A 23,038-nucleotide genomic window follows, 5' to 3' on the forward strand; every position below is an offset into this window, starting at 1 on the left:
TTGAACAATGTTCCACGACACAATATACAGTGCGTATGTAACCCCCCCAGTTTCTCATCTGTATATCACATCCAAAACAAATATTCCGGAACGTGGACGCACACAAGAGCGACCTGGGGGTGAGACTGAAGAGGTGAAATCAAGAAAGTCTACATGAAGCAACAAAACAAAGAAAATAAAAACACGGATATATGGATAAATGTATACACACAGCAATCAAATGTACTCAAACAAAAAATTATCCAGATTTGTATGACCAGATCCTCGCAGTACTGAATTCAATTGCAGTGCTGACTAGTTTCATTCTTCTCTTTTCGTAATTTAATTTTTTTTTTTTAGGCACTAACTCCGTCTCGTTATCTTCTGGAAATGCGATTCCAAAGTCAGCAGCTCTTGTATCCAGAATTTTTTTTCCTACCTGTGTAAAGGAAGCCCCATACATATAACCTACATTCATTACAAAAGTTCCTAAGATTCCGTCACACACTGACTGAACTGGAAATGCCCATTGGAAAAGACTAAAGGGGTAAAAAAAAAAAAAGGTGATTATATCCAAGCTCTGTCATCTCCAGTGGAACTGAACAACAATCCATGCTGCACGGGAATGAGCACTGCTTTCTTAACTCACTCGGGACGACAAGTTTTCTCCCTTGCTTTTCCCCACAGACGGCCCGTTTGTAAGGGTTTGGAAAAAAATTACAAAAAATACAAAATACTGTGAAAGAAAATGAAACTTTCAGAACTGGTTTATTACATGTTGAGCTAGTACATATAAAATAATCAAATTTCTCATCTTATTTTTACAGTTTATGCCATATGTAGAAAATACTGCCAATTTTTCACCACGAATCACCATACCCATGCTTGCTTTCTGCATTAAATTCGCTTTCTTCTTCGTCATCATCCACTTCTTCAATGTCCGACCCTTCAGTTTGTAGCATTTCAAGTACTTCAGCAACCCTAAAACATTGCCGTTGCTGCCTTGGCTAATCACAAGATCACGTGTACAGCGTGTGATGGAATTTTACTTTCGAAGAATGCTATTCCATTCCTTCATCCAAATCCGAATACGTTTTGTGTAGGATTGCCTGAGCATTCCTTTGTCCGGAGAGAGTTAATATTTGTCATCACTGTCCCACTTTTCCCTCTAACGCTCGCAGATAGCCCAGTTCAGTAAACCAAACGTCATAAATGTATGAACAAATTTGCCCGTTCCCATCTCTGTAGCTAGCTGCCTTCACTTCCACACCCAAACTTGCACTCCACCATCAGCTTCGGAACCAATCTGTTCTTGCATTTCCAGATTCAAACACTCCACTGCTGGCTGCTGCTCTTTGTCTCTGGACCTTGTACTGGAAACAAACTTCCTTTCGCTTCTTCAAATCCCTGCACTTGGCGCCCTAAGCCTGGCCTTACAACTACCTTTCCAACATAGCTCCTCCCTTTTTCCATCCACTGTTTCTCTGGCTTTCTGTCCACAGAAGTTTTGTCTTTCGTCCTTTTATTTCAGAGTTACTCATGCATGTTCCAGCGCTTTGATCTGTCTCTGCACAAGATTCAGCGCTGTATAAATACATTTATAATTATCGTGACCCACACTGGAAACGGGGTTATCAACCTACAATGAAGTGTAGATCTTTATGACACAGACTTACACACACACACCCTGGACCCAAACGCCTCCCCATAGAGATGCTACAATTCACTAGTGCTCTCTCTCTCATGATATTTTATCTTAAAACACAGTCCCTGTTTGCAAACCAGACCATTTTTCATAAGCATCCACACTGGCAGCGGTAAAACCCCAAATGTCTTTCACCTTCAGTTTCTCCAAGGTGTCAAAAACACACAGACTGATCCATACAGTCTGCACAGCATCCACCGTCATGACGGAACGTGCCAAGCTGTGTGATTCCGCAGCCAGACCCATCATCACTGCTTGCGCTTCTAAGAGACGAGAGAGCAGGGATGTTTGACGATGCTGCCGATGTTGATCCCACCGACCTCGCAGTGAGGTACCAGGACTGTGCAGAGCAGAGAGGATAAACTCTTCACCTTCACCGTGACGGACGCAGTCACTGGACAACTTTTCCTTCTCAGCCCCAACCCTGTGGAACTCTTTGCCATGTAGGTTCAGACATTCCCAGTCCTGTTCCTGCTTCATACCCAACCTCGGAGCTCATCTGCTCAAACCTGCCTTTGATCAACTGTTATGTGTGTTTAAGCATGCATGTTTGTACATATACAATAATATATAAATACAGTTTACCGTGTGTATTGTACTTAATACTTCTTATTGTACTTAATACTTCTGGTGCACTGTCTTGTCAGTTTGCAATATTCCTCAAGTAGTTGGACTTGCATCGTTTGATGAATAGTGAAACATACTGCAATGCATATTCTCAGTGGAGTGATTGCATCGTTAAGCTCAAATCAAATCAAATGATGGTGTTTAGAGCCTCGCCGACCACTGAGGCCATCTCAAGGCTAGTGCAACGTTAGCATCCTTGTAAAAGTCTTAGAGCAAAGTCTTATTTGATTAGGCTCTATACAGGTAAACTGAACATTTTTCTTAAGTTACAACTGATGACGAGCTGAAGCCATTCCACTCCGCCACTGCCCTTTTCTAAACACACCCTCTCTGTCGAGAAGGTCAGCTCACAGGCTGAAGGGTGATACAGGAAACGTAACTCCGTGGCACTGAACAAGAGGCCCACTCCCACCCATGCCACACATACACAACAAAACAACCCTCAAAACATCAACAACAACAACAAAAAACAAAAACAAAAAAAAGGGGTGGGGTACTGAAAAAGACAAGACCAAAATGATCCAAACACTGAAAATGATGAACAACGACAACAACAAAATCCACCACCCCCCCCCCCCCACCTCCCAAAAAAAACAACCACACTCTCACAACCCAATCAAGGAAAAGCACCAATGAAAAACAAAACAAAACAACAAAAAATACCCACCCCACCCCCCTCGCACCCCCCATAAAATTCACCCCCAAAACCCTCCCCCGAGACTCAAACGCAGAGAACCGAGCGCTAACTCCAGCCGAACAAAGGGCAGACACCCACACGACACAGAGATTCAACCCCACAACCCCTCCCCACCCCCAACCCCCTCCGTCCAGCCGTGCTTGTGCCCCCCCCCAACCCTGACGGACTCAGTACTGCGGGGGGTAGGAGCCGAAGTGGGGGGCGGGGGCAGGAGGCGGGGGTCCCTGCATGCCGGAGGACATGCGTCGCTGCAGGTGAGCCACTAGCGCCGCCGTCTGCTGCTGCTGCTGCTGCATGGGCTGTGCCGACTGGCCCGGCTGTCCCGCCTGCTGGAGGATAGACAGACAGACAGAATGACTAGTTTTGTCATTTGTATTTGTATTGCTTTTTATCACAACAGATTCCCCTGTGTGAAATTTGGGGCTGCTCTCCCCAGGGAGAGTGCATCGATACACTACAGCGCCACCCATTTAAAAAAAATAAAAAAATAAAAAATTTTCCTGCGTGCAGTTTTATTTGTTTTTCCTATCGAAGTGGATTCTCTACAGAATTTTGCCAGGAACAACCCTTTTGTTGCCGTGGGTTCTTTAACGTGCACTAAGTGCATGCTGCACACAGGACCTCAGTTTATCGTCTCATCTGAATGACTAGCGTCCAGATCACCACTCAAGGTCTAGTGGAGGTGGAGAAAATATCGACGGCTGAGCCGTGATTCAAACCAGCGCGCTCAGATTCTCTCGCTTCCTATGCGGACGCGTTGCCTCCAGGCCATCACTCCACTCCCTATGGGAGTTTACTTTCTGTTTCACTTTCTCAAGGTGTGGCATCACTGCGTTCGGACAAATCCATACACGCGCTACACCCCGTCTGCTAGGCAGATGCCGCCTGGCCAGCAGCACAACCCAACGCGCTTGTCAGGCCTTGCATATTTGTGTACCTACCTACCAGAGTGGATTTCTTTTTACATAATTTTGCCAGAGGACAACACTCTCGTTGCCATGGGTTCTTTTTCAGTGCGCCACGTGCGTGCTGCACACGGGACCTCGGTTTATCATCTCATCCAAAAGACTAGACGCTCAGACAGACAGAATGATTACACTGACCAACGTGACGTTATATCACAGGTGTAAACTGCTGCTGTCCCAGCTGCTGGAAGAAAGACAGACAGACAGACAGAATGATAAACAATGACAAACGTGACGTTATATCACAGGTGGGAAAGAACACGTTCTCACTGTTTATTTATTCTTTCTATCTTTTTTATAAAGACTAAAGTGATGTTACTTCTTCTTCTTCTATGTTTGTGGGCTGCAACTCCCACGTTCACTCGTATGTACGTGAGTAGGCTTTTACGTGTATGACCGTTTTTACCCTGCCATGTAGGCAGCCATACTCCGCTTTCGGGGGAGTGCATGCTGGGTATGTTCTTGCTTCCATAACTCACCGAATGGTGACATGGATTACAGGATCTTTAACGTACGCATCTGATTTTCTGCTTGCCGTATACACACGAAGGGGGTTCAGGCACTAGCAGGTCTGCACATATGTTGACCTGGGAGATCGGAAAAAAACCATCTCCACCCTTTACCCACCAGGCGCCGTCACCCAGATTCGAACCCGGGACCCTGAGATTGAAAGTCCAACGCTTTAACCACTCCGGCTATAGCGCCCGTCGTGTTACTTATGAAACGTGTGATGAAACATACTGTAAGAAACAAATCCTCAGTAATACAAACCCACAAAGCCATGAAGTAAAATTGAATGTAACAATAAGAACAGACAGCAAACAAACAGATTTATACATTAACAAGAGAGGCAAGGCCTTCAAGACTCACTTGTGATAAATCAAGTCCCCTAGCATTAATTACAGAGTAATTTCCCTTTTTTACTATCTGCACCAAAACGTTTGCAAAATAAATAAAAATTCCATGCTTAGCAAAAGAAGTTCCTGTTTGAACAAAAAATGATAATAATGACTACTCTTGTTGTTGGGTCAGAATATCAGATCAAAGTGCCAAGTTCAGAGAATACAAAAAATATAAATATAACAGTAAATGCAGTTTGCATATAATTAGGCTTCATTTTTTTTGTGTTTTTTTTTTGTGCCCATCCCAGAGGTGCAATATTGTTTTAAACAAGATGACTGGAAAGAACTGAATTTTCCCTATTTTTATGCCAAATTTGGTGTCAACTGACAAAGTATTTGCAGAGAAAATGTCAATGTTAAAGTTTACCACAGACACACGGACACACACACACACACAGACAACTGAACACCGGGTTAAAACATAGACTCACTTTGTTTACACAAGTGAGTCAAAAATGAATGTAACAAAAAGAACAGTAAAAGACAGCAAACAAGCAGATTTATACATTAAAAAAAAAAAAACTGCAATTTTTCTCCAGTCAGTTTCACTCGCTGACGACCAGAAAAGATGGATTATCTTCTCTCATTATTATTATTATTATTTTTTTTTTTACCTGCTGCTGCTGCTGCTGCTGCATGGCCATCAACTGCTGCTGCCGCAACTGCTGCTGCCGCATCTGCGCGTTGGGCATCTGCCCCATGTAGGACCCCTGGTGCTGGGGGGTGGGGCCGGACCCCATCTGACTGTAGCCGGACATGCCGCTCATGCCTGTGGTGGGAGTCTGCATGTTGGGGGCCCCTCCCATCTGGGCCTGCATCCTGTGGAAATAGATGCTGAGGGGTTGCCGATGTATATTTGTATTTGTATTTCTTTTTATCACTACAGATTTCTCTGTGTGAAATTCGGGCTGCTCTCCCCCAGGGAGAGCGCGTCGCTACACTACAGCGCCACCCATTTTTTTTTTGGTATTTTTTCCTGCGTGCAGTTTTATTTGTTTTTCCTATCGCAGTGGATTTTTCTACAGAATTTTGCCAGGAACAACCCTTTTGTTGCCGTGGGTTCTTTTACGTGCGCTAAGTGCATGCTGCACACAGGACCTCGGTTTATCGTCTCATCCGAAAGACTTGCGTCCAGACCACCACTCAAGGTCTAGTGGAGGGGGAGAAAATATCGGCGGCTGAGCTGTGATTCGAACCAGCGCGCTCAGATTCTCTCGCTTCCTAGGCGGACGCGTTACCTCTAGGCCATCACATGTGTTTTATATATCTATACACGTGTACACGTCTACATAGAGATAGACATACAAATACAGACACATACAAGTGCACCTCCCATCTGGGCCTGCATCCTGTGGAAATAGACGCCGAGGGGTTGCTGATGTGTATGTGTTTTTTTTTATATATATATACACGTGTGTGCACGTCTACATAGAGATAGACATACAAACACAGACACATACATGCACACCTCCCATCTGGGCCTGTATGTTGTGGAGATAGACGCTGAGGGGTTGCTGATAGTTACATGTTTTATATAAATATATACGTGTGTTCACGTCTACATAGCGATAGACGTACAAACAGACACATACATGCACACCTCCCATCTGGGCCTGCATGTTGTGGAGATAGACGCCGAGGGGTTGCTGATGTGTACATGTTTTATATAAATATACACGTGTGTACACGTCTACATAGAGATAGACATACAAACACAGACACACATACACACACAGACACATGCACACCTCCCATCTGGGCCTGCATCCTGTGGGGATAGACGCTGAGGGGTTGCTGATGTGTACATGTTTTTGCGCGGCAAACAGTGAAAAGACGACTCGTCTTGCCCGGTCCGCTCTTAGCCAATCAAACGCCTCTAAAAGCCACAAGCGCTGAATCATTCAGTAACGGCACGCATACCTGCTCTAATCTCCACTGGGATAGAGAGTGCCATCCTACCTGCCGGAGGTTGTGAACTGCTGTGCTTGGGGCAAGAGGTGCTGGGACATGTCACTAGAAAAGCTTGAGTTCAATTCCCAAAACAAACAGCACCCTCCTACCTGCCGGAGACTAGGAACTGCTATGCCTGAGACATGGCTTGTTGGGGCATGTCACTAGAAAAGTTTGAGTTCGAGTCCAGACTGAAAGCTCCACCATCCTACCTGCCGGAGGCATGGAACCCGTGGGCCTGGGGCATGTCATCATAAAGTCTGCGTTCGATTCCCAGGATAGACAGCACCATCCTACCTGCCAGAGGTGGGAAACTGCTGTGCCTGAGGCATGGGTTGTTGGGCGTGGCACTAAAAAGCTTGAGTTCGATTCCCAAGTTTGAAAGCACTAACCTACCTGACAGGGTGTTGGGGCATGTCACTAAAAATTTTGAGTTGAGTTGGAGTCCAGACTTTGAAAGCCCCACAATCCTACCTGCCAGAGGCTGGAAAGTGCTGAGCTTAGGGCAACAGTTAGTTGGGGGCATGTCACTAAAAAAAACAAAAAACGTTTGATTTAAATTCCGGGCATGGCGCCATCCTGTCTGTAACTGTGCCTGGGACGTGGTGGGTTGTTGTGACAAGTCACTTCTTCTCCTTCTTCTTCTTCTGCGTTCGTGGGCTGCAACTCCCACGTTCACTCGTATGCACATGAGTGGGCTTTTACGTGTATGACCGTTTTTTTTACCCCGCCATATAGGCAGCCATACTCCGCTTTCAGGGATGTGCATGCTGGGAATGTTCTTGTTTCCATAACCCACCGAACGCTGACATGGATTACAGGATCTTTAACGTGCGTATTTGATCTTCTGCTTGCATATACACACGAAGGGGGTTCAGGCACTAAGCAGGTCTGCACATATGTTGACCTGGAAGATTGTAAAAATCTCCACCCTTTACCCACCAGGCGCTGTCACCGTGATTCGAACCCGGGACCCTCAGATTGAAAGTCCAACACTTTAACCACTCTGCTATTGCACCCGTCAGTGACAAGTCACTTAAAACCGTTTCAGTTCCAGTCCAGACTTTGAAAGCTTCGCCATCCTACCTGCCGGAGGCTGGGAACTGCTGCGCCTGGGGCAGGGGCTGCTGAGGCATGTAGGCTCCCTGCTGGGCGGGCATGCCCTGCATGATGGGCGTGCCCTGGGGCGGGGTGTAGGACGGCTGGCTGAAGCCCGGGGACATCATGCCGCCGTTCATCGGGTCCATCATGCCCGGCTGCTGCCCCGGCATGGAGCGGTAGTAACCTGCACAGGGTCGCGCAGACACGCACCCAGTCATTTGAATACATTTTACACAAACACACACACACACACACACACAGAGTCATATGAACACAATACAAAAAACAATACATTACCACACAGCACATTACAAAACAATACATTATAACACAACACAATACAAAAACAATACATTACCACACAGCACAATACAAAACATTACCACAACACAAAATTATACAACACAATACAACACAACGCAACACAAAATCATACAACACAACACAAAATCATACAATACAACACAATACAACACAACGCAACACAAAATCATACAATACAACACAACATCATACAATACAACACAACGCAACACAAAATCATACAATACAACACAACACAAAACCATACAACACAACACAATACAACGCAACACAAAATCATACAACACAAAATCACACAATACAACACAACACAAAACCATACAACACAACACAAAACCATACAACACAACACAAAACCATACAACACAACACAACACAAAATCACACAACACAACACAACACAAAATCACACAACACAGCACAACACAACCCAGCAGACCACTGACCCTGAGGCTGTCCCATCATGTGGCCCATGGCGCCGGGCTGCGAGGAGTTGGGGGGCATGGCGGCGGGGCCGGGGGGGTACATGGAGGGATCGATGATGCGCGTCTTGTTCAGGATGCGCTGACGCAGCAGGGTGGCGTTGTGCATCTTCTGCATGTTGCACATGTTCTGGCCGCCTTGCTGGCCCTGGGGACACGGTGTTGTATTGTATTGCATTGCATTGCATTGCATTGCACTGCATTGTATTGTACTGTATTGTATTGCATTGTATCTCTCTTTTTATCACAACAGATTTCTCTGTGTGAAATTCGGGCTGCTCTCCCCAGGGAAAGTGCGTCGCAACACTACAGCGCCACGCATTAAAGAATTTTTTTCCTGCATGCATTTTTTTTTGTTTTTTTCCTACTGAAGTGGATTTTTCTACAGAATTTTGCCAGGAACAACTCTTTTGTTGCCGTGGTTTCTTTTACATGCGAGCACACTGGACCTCGGTTTATCGTCTCATCCGAATGACTAGCGTCCAGACCACCACTCAAGGTCTATCGGAGGGGGAGAAAAAATCGGCGGCTGAGCCGTGATTTGAACCAGCGCGCTCAGATTCTCTCGCTTCGTAGGTGGACGCGTTGCATCTAGGCCATCACTCCACTATCAGTATGTATGATAGTCAACTGTGTCCGACTGTTCATTTATCTATTTATCTATTCATTACGACAACTTGCTACAGCGCATATTCATTAAAACAACTCGCTATAGTGCATATTCTCGAAGCTCTATGCACTTTACCACAGCGCTAAAAGCATTCACTCAAACACCCCCCCAAAACATACACACATCATTTGAAACATAAGTGAGAAGACAATTAACAGAGATCATGCCGTCAAACGAGCCAAATAATCAATCAGATATATATATCTAAAAAAGTTAAAAACAAGAAATAAAGATAATGATAACAACAAAATTGTAGACAATTTAAACACACACACACACACACACACACATATACACACACACACCAGACAGGTAGACATGACTTAAAACCCACCTGAGACCGGTATACATCACCACCCACCACAGGTGAACATCACCACCCACCACCTACCACAGGTGAACATCACCACCACCTGCCACAGGTGAACATCACCACCCACCCACCACAGGTGAACACCACCACCCACCCACCACAGGTGAACATCACCACCCACCACCTGCCACAAGTGAACATCACCACCCACCACAGGTGAACACCACCACCCACCACAGGTGAACATCACCACCCACCACCTGCCACAGGTGAACACCACCACCCACCACAGGTGAACATCACCACCCACCAACTGCCATAGGTGAACACCACCACCCACCACAGGTGAACATCACCACCCACCACCTGCCACAAGTGAACATCACCACCCACCACAGGTGAACACCACCACCCACCACCTGCTACAGGTGAACACCACCACCCACCACAGGTGAACATCACCACCCACCACCTGCCATAGGTGAACACCACCACCCACCACAGGTGAACATCACCACCCACCAACTGCCATAGGTGAACACCACCACCCACCACAGGTGAACATCACCACCCACCAACTGCCACAGGTGAACATCACCAGCCACCACAGGTGAACACCACCACCCACCACCTGCTACAGGTGAACACCACCACCCACCACAGGTGAACATCACCACCCACCACCTGCCACAGGTGAACACCACCACCCACCACAGGTGAACATCACCACCCACCACCTGCCACAGGTGAACACCACCACCCACCACCTGCCACAGGTGAACACCACCACCCACCACAGGTGAACACCACCACCCACCACAGGTGAACACCACCACCCACCACCTGCCACAGGTGAACATCCTGTATTCACAAATCTGCCCCTTCCTATCTCTGTGGCTGCCTTCACCTCTACACTCCATCTCGCTCACTACAATCAGTTCCGGAACCACTCTGTTTACGCATACCCAGATTCAAGCTCTCGACTGTTGGCCGCCGTTCTTTCTCTCGTCTCCGGACCTTGCAACTGGAATGAACTTCCTCTTTCGCTTCGTCAGGTCTCCACACTCAGCTCTTCTTTCAAGTCTGGCCTTAAAAACCCACCTCTTCCCAAACTAGCCTCCCTTGCCTGCCTCTTCCTTGTCTTCAGTTTCTCCAGTTTTAGAGTTATGCATGCGTGTGTGAATGACTGGTGCGAAAGCGCTTTGATTTGTCTCTGCACAAGATTCAGCGCTGTATAAATACCACTATTATTAGTATTATTATTATTATTACTATTGATCTGTCTCTGCACAAAATTCAGCACTATATAAATACCACTATTATTATTATTATTGATCTGTCTCTGCACAAGATTCAGCACTATATAAACACCACTATTATTAGTATTATTATTATCATTGATCTGTCTCTCCACAAGATTCAGCACTATATAAATACCACTATTATTAGTATTAGTATTATTATTGATCTGTCTCTGCACAAGATTCAGCACTGTATAAATACCACTATTATTAGTATTATTATTATTGATCTGTCTCTGCACAAGATTCAGCACTATATAATTACCAATATTATTATTATTATTATTATTATCGATCCGTCTCTGCACAAGATTCAGCACTATATAAATACCACTATTATTATTATTATTATTGATCTGTCTCTGCACAAAATTCAGCACTATATAAATACCACTATTATTATTATTATTATTATTGATCTGTCTCTGCACAAGATTCAGCACTATATAAACACCACTATTATTAGTATTATTATTATTATTATCATTGATCTGTCTCTCCACAAGATTCAGCACTATATAAATACCACTATTATTATTATTATTGATCTGTCTCTGCACAAGATTCAGCACTATATAAATACCACTATTATTAGTATTATTATTATTATTGATCTGTCTCTGCACAAGATTCAGCACTATATAAATACCACTATTATTAGTATTATTATTATTATTGATCTGTCTCTGCACAAGATTCAGCACTATATAAATACCACCAGTATCATTATTATTATTATTATCATCACCACCCACCCGCCACGTTACAAGACGACCTACCTGCGACATCTGGTTGTGGGAGGTGATGCGGTGCTGGATGATGGAGGAGAGGGCTGTCTTGTTGGAGGGGGGCCCCGGCATGTTAAAGCGGGGCGGTGGCTGCCCCATCTGCTGCTGGTAGTACTTGGGGGGCTGGGGGGCGTACCAGTTGGGGTGGGGGCCGGGCGGGGGGTAGATAGGCTCCTGCTGGTAGGCATAGGGGCGCAACTGCCCCGGTTGCTGTGAGGCGACAGAACAAGTAGTAATAATGATAATCATCGTCATCATGAAAGGACGTCTGGTACGCCCAATCTAATGATGCAAAAGAGCCCTGGGCGTTTTACAATGAGAAATACAATGACGCATGCATACTATGAAAAAAAACAACACATGAATACACCCCACACGCACAAATCCCCCCCTGCTCCAACTCCAACCCACTCCACACAAGATGTAGACACACACACACACACACACACGTGTGTGCAAGCACATCTTGGGCGTTCAAAGCATACGTTTGAAAACAGTAAAAACAATAGAAGTAAAAAAATCAACTTGACTAAAACATAAATGTGAAGACCAAGGAATTATCTACTGATCTGAATGGCTGAGAAATAACGGAGTTTTCAAAACAGGTCTTGAAAGAAGGGCGAGAAACAGCATGACGGACAGGAAACGGAAGTGAGTTCCAATCGCATGGGTTCTTTCTTTTCTGTCAGCTGCCAATGGAGGGGGGGGGGGGGGGGGGGCGGGGGTTGGAGGGGGGGGGAGAGGGTGCGGGTGTGGGGGGGGGGGCAGGGAGGGGGAGGAGCAGGAGCCATACAGTAACAGAAAACTGGCATCAAGGCATCAAAGTATAAACAAAACTACCCACAATCACATCATCATGTCATTATGCACAGAAAAGAAAAAAACAACACCACCACCAACAACAAAAATGCTGGCTTTTAACTCATTCTGTTCCAGCAACGAGTTAACTCATACCACGATTATTTCCCCCTGTGGACCTGGTACGAGTATTCTCATACCAATACACTATCCTTATTTTTGTTTACTCTTGCTTGGTACAGTTGGAATTCTGAAATGAGCCCTTTTACGGATTCCCGAAGCATGGTAACGAAGCTCTGATTGACCGATGAAATCAACAATGCTCCATCCGTTTTCACCGTTTTAGTGAACCACCCTAATTTTTGTGTGAGAGAGAGTGAGTGAGAGTGTGAGTGACTGAGTGTGTGAATGAATAAGTGTGTGAGTGAGTTAGTGAGTACATGAGTGAGTAAGTGAGTACATAAGTGAGTGAGAGTGTGTGTGTGTCTCTTTCTGTGCGTCTGCACGTGCGTGTGCATGCAAATGCATGTGCGAGAGTGCGTGTCCGTGTGTGAGTGATTTCCCATTTCCATGAAGTGCCCACAGCCTTATTCAGAGAGACAAACGCTAACACGAGTTCACAATATCATCGTCACCATTAATGAATTCACACAATCATCATCATCATAAATGAATTTACACTATCATCATCATCATCCTTAATGAACTGACACTATCATCACCATCATCATAAATGAATTCACACTCTCATCATTATAACCATCATCATCACAAATGAATTCACACTCTCATCATTATAACCATCATCATCACAAATGAATTCACACTCTCATCATCATCACCATGAGTTTCAGTTTCAGTAGCTCAACTGTGTTCGGACAAATAATATATACGCTACACCACATCTGCCAAGCAGATGCCTGACCAGCAGCATAACCCAACACGCTCAATCAGGCCTTGAGAAAAAAAAAAAAAAATCATCACTAATGATCTCTCACTATCATCATCACCATCATCACTAATAAATTCACACTATCATCATCATCATCATCACTTATGATCTCTCACACTATCATCATCACCATCATCACTAATGATCTCACACTATCATCATCATCACTAATGATCTCTCACACTATCATCATCACCATCATCACTAATAAATTCACACTATCATCATCATCACTAATAAATTCACACTATCATCATCATCATTAATGATCTCACACTACCATCATCACCATCATTCTTAATGAATTCACACCATCATCGTCATCATCATTTACCTGTATGTAGCTGCCGCCCACAGGAGGCTTGTTGCGGGCCCGGCGGTTCTTCGTGGCTTTCTTCTTGTTGTTGTCCTGAATCTGCATGTCCATGTTCTCCTTGGGTTTGTCCTCCTGTTGCCACACACACGCACCGTCATCATCATCATCATCATCATAATAATAATAATGGTATTTATATAGCGCTGGATCTTGTGCAGAGACAAATCAAAACGCTTTCGCACCAGTCATTCACACGCATGCATAACTCTAAAACTGGAGAAGCTAAAGACAAGGAAGAGGTCGGGAAGGGAGGCTATTTTGGGAAGAGGTGGGTTTTAAGGCCAGACTTGAAAGAAGAGCTGAGTGTGGAGACTTGACGAAGCAAGAGAGGAAGTTCATTCCAATTGCAAGGTCCATCACAATGTTAACAAGAAAATATCACATGCACCGTCCTCCTCATCACAACGTTGACAAGACAGCATCACACACACCAGATTCATCACAATGTTAACGAGAGAGCATCAAACATACATATGATGTGACAGTCAGTCGTGTCCGACTATGACCATCAGAACAGCAGAGGAGGCAACTTCTGTTCCGACTATTTGGGCTAGAATTTGATTATAGTGGAGAGTGTCTTGCCCAAGTTACATCCCCACTCTCTCGGCCATGAGGGTTTTAGGACAGTCGGCGTTGGGATGGTTCCCAAACACACATACACACAAGTACATGCATTTTTACATGCACACACACACATCACATTTATCACAACGTTAACAAGAAAACGTCACACACATCATCCTCATCATCACAGCGTTGTTAACAAGGGAGCATCACACACACACACACACACACACACACACACACCACATTCATCACAGTGTTGACCAGAGTACATCACACACACACACACACACACACCGCATTCATCACAGTGTTGACAACAGTACATCACACACACACACACACACACACACCACATTCATCATAGCATTAACAAGGGAGCATCACACACACACACACACAAATCACATTAATCATAGCACTTACCAAAGAACATCACAAACTCAAACACCACATTCATCACAATTCTAACAATGGAGCAACACACACTCACACACACACTCACACAAACATTCATCACAGAGTTAACAAGGGAGCATAATAATAATCATATCAATTAACATCTCAACCTGTGATTTTAATTAATAAAATGCAGTTTCTTAGCCGTATGAAGAGCACGGGAACAGGAGTCATAATGGCTGCCGGAAAAAGAGGGCGCTAGCCAGCGGGACAAAGGGGAGGTTACCTACTTCCGGGAGGTTATCAGCCGTAGTACTTTTGTTTTCTCCGCATAGGCGGATAGTAGTTTGCACAGGACAGGAATGTCAGACCCCTGCCGGAGTCTGCACTAGTTGGGTCACAGTTAAGTATGTGTAATTAAAATGCAGTTTAGCCGGAAAAAGAGGTCACTAATCAGGGATGCACAGGGGAGGTAACCAACTTCGGGAGGTTATCAGCCATAGCTATTTTCGGACATGAATCAGACCCCTGCCTGAGTCTGTGCTAGTGGGTCACGGTTAACTCACTCAGTACGGCCAGTCCTCTCTTCTCCTCTACACAGACCCCTCGGATGTCCAATGGGTGTCTGAATGACCCAACCTTTAGCTTCCGTCGTCAGAATTGTGGTATTCTTTGTCAACATTCACCTCTTCAGTATAAGAGCCTTCCGCTTGCAATATTTTGATGATGGTAACTGGGGTGAAACGCTGTAAACGTCGTCTCTTTCGCAGTTCGTATGGAAAGTCGTCTCTTTCGCAGTTCGTATGGAAAGAGTTAAGTATGTGTAATTAAAATGAAAGAGACGACGTTAACAGCGTTTCACCCCAGTTACCATCATCAAATTATTGCAAGCGGAACGCTCTTATACTGAAGAGGTGAATGTTGACAAAGATTACCACAATTCTGACGACGGAAGCTAAAGGTTGGGTCATTCAGGCACCCACAGGACATCCGAGGGGTTTGTGTAGAGGAGAAGAGAGGACTGGCCGTACTGAGTGAGTTAACTTGAAGAAACAGAAGGGTGCAACAGAAAGGGAGAAGAAAGAAAGCAGAGAGAGAAAAAAAAGTAAAAACCGACCACTTTCTCCGGCTGCGGCTGCAGCTCCTCCTGCGGGAGAGGGGGCGGCTCCATGTAGTGGGAGTCCGCCTGCCGCAGGGAGTGGGTGTGGTACATCAGCAGGCGGTGCTGGTCCTCGTGGGTCAGAGATCGCTTCTCCAGCCGCACGGCCCCGAAGTAGGCCCAGGAGATGGGCGCCGGGTTCTTGTGGCCCTCGATCACCTCCCAGGGGCTGATCTTGATCTTCTGGCCCACCTGCAGGCCCTGGGTTAATGCACACACACACACACACACAGCGAGTGAACAACACACGTGTAGGACATGGATCAAGTCTATTCTACTACAGGTAAGAGTTAACTCGCTCCATGATTACTTCCCCTGTGGACCAGGTACAAGTATTCTTATACCAACGCACTATTCGAATTTCGTTTATTCTTGCTTGGTACAGTTGGCATTCTAAACAGAACCGTTTACGGATTCCATAAGCATGAAAACGACGTTTCCTTTGACGTATTAAATCAACAATCCTCCATAGATTTTTCGCGGTTTTATTATCACCATCCTTACTTTAATCATCATTATCATCACTATTATGACTATCATTACTATCATCATCATCGTAACCAGTCTCACCTGTTTCTTGGCGTCGTAGCCAGAGACGCGGTTTCCTTTGGAGTCGTTCTGCGCTCCGTGAGGGTCCACACTGATCACCTCGTAGAACCGTTTGGGAACCGGCAGCAACTGTCGCAGGCGGTCCGTGGCATCCGTGTGTTTGTCCCCCAGCTCTTTCTGTGGGTGACAGAGACAAAGAAAGCATGACCCTTCCAAAGAAAGCATGATCCTTACACTGCTTCTGTGGGTGACAGAGACAAAGAAAGCATGATCCTTCCAAAGAAAGCACGATCATTCCACTCTTTCTGTGGGTGACAGAGACAAAGAACGCACGATCCTTCGACTGTTTCTGTGGGTGACAGAGACAAAGAACGCACGATCCTTCCGCTCTTTCTGTGGGTGACAGAGACAAAGAAAGCATGATCCTTCCAAAGAAAGCACGATCCTTACACTGTTTCTGTGGATGACAGAGACAAAGAAAGCATGATCCTTCCAAAGACAGCATGATCCTTCCAAAGAAAGCACGATCCTTTCACTGTTTCCGTGGGTGACAGAGACAAAGAAAGCATGATCCTTCCAAAGACAGCATGATCCTTCCAAAGAAAGCACAATCCTTTCACTGTTTCTGTGGGTGACAGACAAAGACAGCACGATCCTTCCACTCTTTCTGTGGGTGACAGAGACAAAGAAAGCATGATCCTTCCAAAGAAAGCATGATCCTTCCACTGTGACAAAGAAAGCACGATCATTCCACTCTTTCTGTGGGTGACAAAGACAGCACAATTATTCCACTGTGACAAAGAAAGCATGATCACTCCACTGTGACAAAGAAAGGTGACAAAGAAAGCACGATCATTCCACTGTGACAAAGAAAGCATGATCACTCCACTGTGACAAAGAAAGCATGATCATTCCACTGTGACAAAGAAAGCATGATCACTCCACTGTGACAAAGAAAGCATGATCACTGTGACAAAGAAAGCATGATCACTGTGACAGAGAAAGCATGATCACTCCACTGTGACAAAGAAAGCATGATCATTCCACTGTTTCTGTGGGTGACAAAGAAAGCACGATCACTGTGACAAAGAAAGCACGATCATTCCACTGTGACAAAGAAAGCACGATCACTGTGACAAAGAAAGCACGATCATTCCACTGTGACAAAGAAAGCACGATCACTCCACTGTGACAAAGAAAGCATGATCACTCCACTGTTTCTGTGGGTGACAAAGAAAGCACGATCATTAAAGAAAGCACGATCATTCCACTGTTTCTTCCATGCTTCGTCTGCACGTGTATGCTGAAGACTGCCCAGTGCTCTGACAGTGACAGTTGTGTATGTGTGTGTGTGTGTATGTGTGTGTGTGTTGTGTGTTGTGTGTGTGTGTGTGTGTGTACATGTGCATATATGCATGTGCGTGCGTGTGTGTGTGTGTGCGCGTTTGTATGTGCGTGCATGCACACGATACGTGCGTGTGAGTAGTCGTGAGTGCTCTGCGTCAGACTGGTGTGTTGCTGTAAAGTGCTCTGAGCTGTCGGAGAGCTATATAAATGTATCATCATTATTATGATCATCATCATTATTATCATTATCACTTATCGATCATGAGCACATTATTTCATTACACTCATCACCACCAGTGTGATCCATCCGCTACCCTCAAAACACAAGGGGTCCAAGTCTCTCTTATTCCATCTACCTCTCTCCGTGTCTCTGTATCTCTCTCCCTCTCTATCTCTAGTCAATAACTGTTGTTGTTTTTTTGTTGTTTGTTTGTTGTTGTTTTTTTCTGATAATGTGTAGTTGTCTCACTGATGTCCTAGTTTTGTCTGTGTGTGAGTAGTATATCATGCCTGACTTCTTTTTTTTTTTTATCTCCCTTTGTAACATGTTTTGACTGATGGATTATCCCCCCACCCCCCTTACCTTCCTTCTTTTTAATAGTACTCAATTCTTTTTTTCTTTTTCTTGTACTTGATAATTGCGAATTTGTGCGTGTTTTTTTTCTTTCTTTTTTTTTTCTTCTTGTGTGTGTGAGTGTGTGTGTGTGTGCGTGTGTGTGTGTGTGTTTTCTTCTTTTTTTCTCTCTTTGTCCAGGGCTGGGCGGAAAAAAGCATGTGTACTTGCTTATCTCATTACCCTGGTGAAATAAAATCTCGTTTCGTTTCTCTCTCCCTCTCTATCTGTCTGTCTCTTGCAGTCAATTTTTCTGTCCCCCCCCCCCCCCCCCCTTTTCTCTGTGTTTCGTACAGACCTTGAGCTTTTTGATGAGGTTGTGGTAGACCTTCTTGTTGTCTTCCAGCTTCTCTTGACCCTCGCTGATCAGCGTCCCATGTATCAGCACTGACAGCATGTCGATCACCGTGTAGAACAACTCACTGAAAAACACACATCGTCACCATCACTGACAGCATGTCGATCACCGTGTAGAACAACTCACTGAAAAACACACATCGTCACCATTACTGACAGCATGTCGATTATCACCGTGTAGAACAACACACACATCGTCACCATCACTGACAGCATGTCGATTATCACCGTGTAGAACAACACACACATCGTCACCATCACTGACAGCATGTCGATTATCACCGTGTAGAACAACACACACATCGTCACCATTACTGACAGCATGTCGATTATCACCGTGTAGAACAACACACACATCGTCACCATTACTGACAGCATGCTGATCACCGTGTAGAACAACTCACTGAAAACACACACTGTCGGTGACATGTCAATGTGTAGAACAACTCGCTGAAAGCACACATTGTCACCATTACTGACAGCATGTCGATGACCGTGTAGAACAACTCACTGAAAACACATATTGTCAGTGACATGTCAATGAGTAGAACAACTCACTGAAAACACACATTGTCAGTGACATGTCAATGTGCAGAACAGCTTGCTGAAAACACACATCACTGACACGTCAATGTGTAGAACTCACTGAAAAACACACACTGTCACCATTACTGACAGCATGTCGATTATCACCGTGTAGAACAACTCGCTGAAAGCACACATTGTCAGTGACACGTCAATGTGTAGAACAACTCACTGAAAACACACATCGTCACCATTACTGACAGCATGTCGATCACCGTGTAGAACAACTCACTGAAAACACACATTGTCAGTGACATGTCAATGTGTAGAACAACTCGCTGAAAACACACATTGTCAGTGACACGTCAATGTGTAGAACAACTCACTGAAAACACACATTGTCACCATTACTGACAGCATGTCGATCACCATGTAGAACAACTCGCTGAAAAACACACATCATCACTGACACGTCAATGTGTAGAACAACTCACTGAAAACACACATTGTCACCATCACTGACAGCATGTAGATCACCGTGTAGAACAACTCACTGAAAACACACACTGTCACTGACATGTCCATGTGTTTAACAACTAATTTAAAATTCACATCAATAACAAAAAACAACAAATACAATGCATAGTCACACACACACAACACACACACACTAACACACTGTTTGCACACCAGTACACACATCCACATATACAAAAACAAAAAAACCACATAAACACACATACCCACACGCACACCATGCACACACATCTACATAAACAAATTACATACACATACACTACCCACACACATTGCATACACACAGAGACACTACACACACCCACTAAGACACTACACACACCCACACAGACACTACACATACACACACACATACTACACCTACACACATACACAAACCCACACATACTTAACACACACACACACACACACACACACTGCACATACATGATACTACACACAACATACACACCCACACTACACACACACACACACTACACACACACACATACTGCACATACATGATACTACACACAAACTACACACACACACACTCACACTACACACACACTACACACACCCACACACGACACACACACACACACCCACATTACACACACACACACCGCACATACATGGATACAACACACACTCACACTACACCCACATACCCACACTACACACACACCCACACACACTGCACATACGTACCACACACACACACACACACCCACACTACACATACACTGCACATACATGATACTACACACAACACACACTCACACTGCACCCACACACACACACGCCCACACCACACACACACAGGGGCAGCCCTTCCCACCTGTTGGTCTGGCAGTCCACCACCTCATGACTGATAAGCTGCAGCAGGAGCATGGCCCAGTCGCTGGTGTTGGTGTTGGAGCGCTGGATCGTGTCAAACATCGCCCCCACCTGCACACGACAGAAGGTAACATTGGAACTTCTTCTTCTTCTTCTTCTGCGTTCACTCGTACGCACACGAGTGGGCTTTTACGTGTATGACCATTTTTACTCCACCATGTAGGCAGCCATACTCCGTTTTCGGGGGTGTGCAAGCTGGTTATGTTCTTGTTTCCATAATTCACCGAACACTGACATGGATTACAGGATCTTTAACGTGCATATTTGATCTTGTGCTTGCATATACACACGAAGGGGGTTCAGGCACTAGCAGGTCTGCACACATGTTGACCTGGGAGATCGGAAAAATCTCCAACCTTTACCCACCAGGCGCCGTCACCGTGATTCGAACCCGGGACCCTCAGATTGACAGTCCAACGCTTTAACCACTCGGCTATTGCGCCCGTCCCCACGACTGACAAAGAAAACTTTTTTTTTTTATTATAGGGACCCTGACATTGTCGCTTATAGTCCAGCCGACAGCAATTCAGGCTATATCGGGACTGCACAAACGAATGAAATATATTACATCACTCACAAACAACCCCTCCCTCCCCCTGCCCCTCCCAGCCCCACCCCCACAGAAAACAACCAACAACAAGAACTAACAGAAAAAAAAAAGAAAGAAAAAAAAACCCCACATAAAAACACACACATACACACACACACAACTTAACTCCACCTTACCAGAGATAAACGAAGCCGCAGCGCTTCGTGTAGATGCATCCGTATCTTGCTCTCGTCTGGGGTCTTTTCCTGGAAAACAGCACATGGTTGTATTTTTATTATCTAGTGTAGCATAGTGTAGTGTAGTGTAGTGTAGTGTAGTGCAGTGCAGTGCAGTGTAGTGTTGTGCAATGTAGTGTAGCGTAGCATAGCGCAGTGCGGGGCTGCAGTGTTGTGTGCTGTGGTGTGGTGCGGTGCAGTGTAGGTTAGTGTAGTGCAGTGCAGTGTAGTGTACTGTAGCGTAGTGTAGTGTAGGGCAGTGTAGCGCAGCATAGTGTAGTGTAGTGTATTGTAGTGTAGCGTGGTGCACTGTAGTGTAGTGTAGTGTAGTGTAGCGTAGAGTAGTGCAGTGCAGTGTAGTGCAGTGCAGTGCAGTGCAGTGTAGTGTGGTGTGGTGTAGTGTAATGCACTGTAGTGTAGTGTAGCATAGTGTAGTGCAGTGTAGCGTAGCATAGCATAGTGTAGCGCTGTGCAGTGTAGCATAGTGTAGCGTAGAGCAGTGTAGTATAGTGCAGCACTGAGTTGCATTGCACTGCATTGTACTGTATTGCTTTTTATTCTGACACGCTGGATTTTCCTGTGTGAAATTCTGGCTGCTCTTCCCAGGGAACGAACACATCATCAAGACTCACCAGAATCTCCTTGGTGTTGTTGATGAACTTCTCCAGCTGGGACATGAGGGAGTTGAGTAGCCCCTCCCTCTGCTCGTCCTGACCCTTCAGACACGTCTGCACCAGGGACAGGAAGGGCTGGTGGCCCAGCAACGACTGGCTGTTGTGCCGGGGGTGAGGGGGTGTTGGGGGGTGGGGGGGGGGTGGTGGTGGGGGAAGAAGAAGACACGAAACCAGAACCACAGTCAGAACCAGGGAGATAATGGTTTTTTATTTCACATTCAGGAAACTGTTTAACAAGCCGTCAGGAACAGTTGTTTTTTTTTTATTCACCATCATCGGGGAACGGTTTATTTATAATGAACGGCCAGGAACAGACTGTCAACATTCAGGAACAGTCTTGTTTAATTAACATTCAGGAAATGGTTCATTCACCACCTGGCCTCACACACAAACTCAAACACACATACACAACACTCCACCCACACAACCCCCCCCCCCCCTCCTCCCCCTACCCCCCCATCCCTCCCCCCACTTGTGTAGGTTGCGGTCCTTCTCCTGCTTGCTCTTGGCAGAGACACTCCAGGTTGTTGCCGCTCAACAACACACACACAAACTCCCCCCAACCGCCACACACACACACACACAAACCCACCATCACCACACATCCCCTCCCCGCTCCTACACCTCCCCCTCACCTGCGCAGGTTGCGGTCCTTCTCCTGCTTGCTCTTGGCGGAGACGAACAGGTTGTTGTCGCTCAACAACACACACACACACACTGACAAACACCCCCACCCCTCA

The 23,038-nt window shown here is 45.5% G+C and overlaps 1 protein-coding gene across 1 annotated transcript in view; it reads right to left on the reverse strand.

Moving 5' to 3' along the window:
* Nucleotides 1-325: 325 nt before the first annotated feature.
* Nucleotides 326-23,038, reverse strand: part of LOC143289318 (mediator of RNA polymerase II transcription subunit 12-like protein) — a 107,732-nt gene continuing 85,019 nt past the window's right edge. The window contains exons 32-43 of the mRNA XM_076598317.1: nt 22,257-22,395; nt 21,586-21,654; nt 20,801-20,910; nt 18,860-18,983; nt 16,623-16,778; nt 16,011-16,253; nt 13,889-14,002; nt 11,796-12,014; nt 8,697-8,880; nt 7,912-8,110; nt 5,490-5,694; nt 326-3,337 (exon numbers count right to left, since the gene is read on the reverse strand). Of these exons, the coding sequence (XP_076454432.1) occupies nt 3,176-3,337; nt 5,490-5,694; nt 7,912-8,110; nt 8,697-8,880; nt 11,796-12,014; nt 13,889-14,002; nt 16,011-16,253; nt 16,623-16,778; nt 18,860-18,983; nt 20,801-20,910; nt 21,586-21,654; nt 22,257-22,395 (1,924 nt within the window). The 3' untranslated portion in view covers nt 326-3,175. The remainder of the gene's footprint in view (nt 3,338-5,489; nt 5,695-7,911; nt 8,111-8,696; nt 8,881-11,795; nt 12,015-13,888; nt 14,003-16,010; nt 16,254-16,622; nt 16,779-18,859; nt 18,984-20,800; nt 20,911-21,585; nt 21,655-22,256; nt 22,396-23,038) is intronic.

The sequence above is a fragment of the Babylonia areolata genome, chromosome 13 (genome assembly GCF_041734735.1).
Source record: "Babylonia areolata isolate BAREFJ2019XMU chromosome 13, ASM4173473v1, whole genome shotgun sequence".
NCBI lineage: Eukaryota > Metazoa > Mollusca > Gastropoda > Neogastropoda > Buccinidae > Babylonia > Babylonia areolata.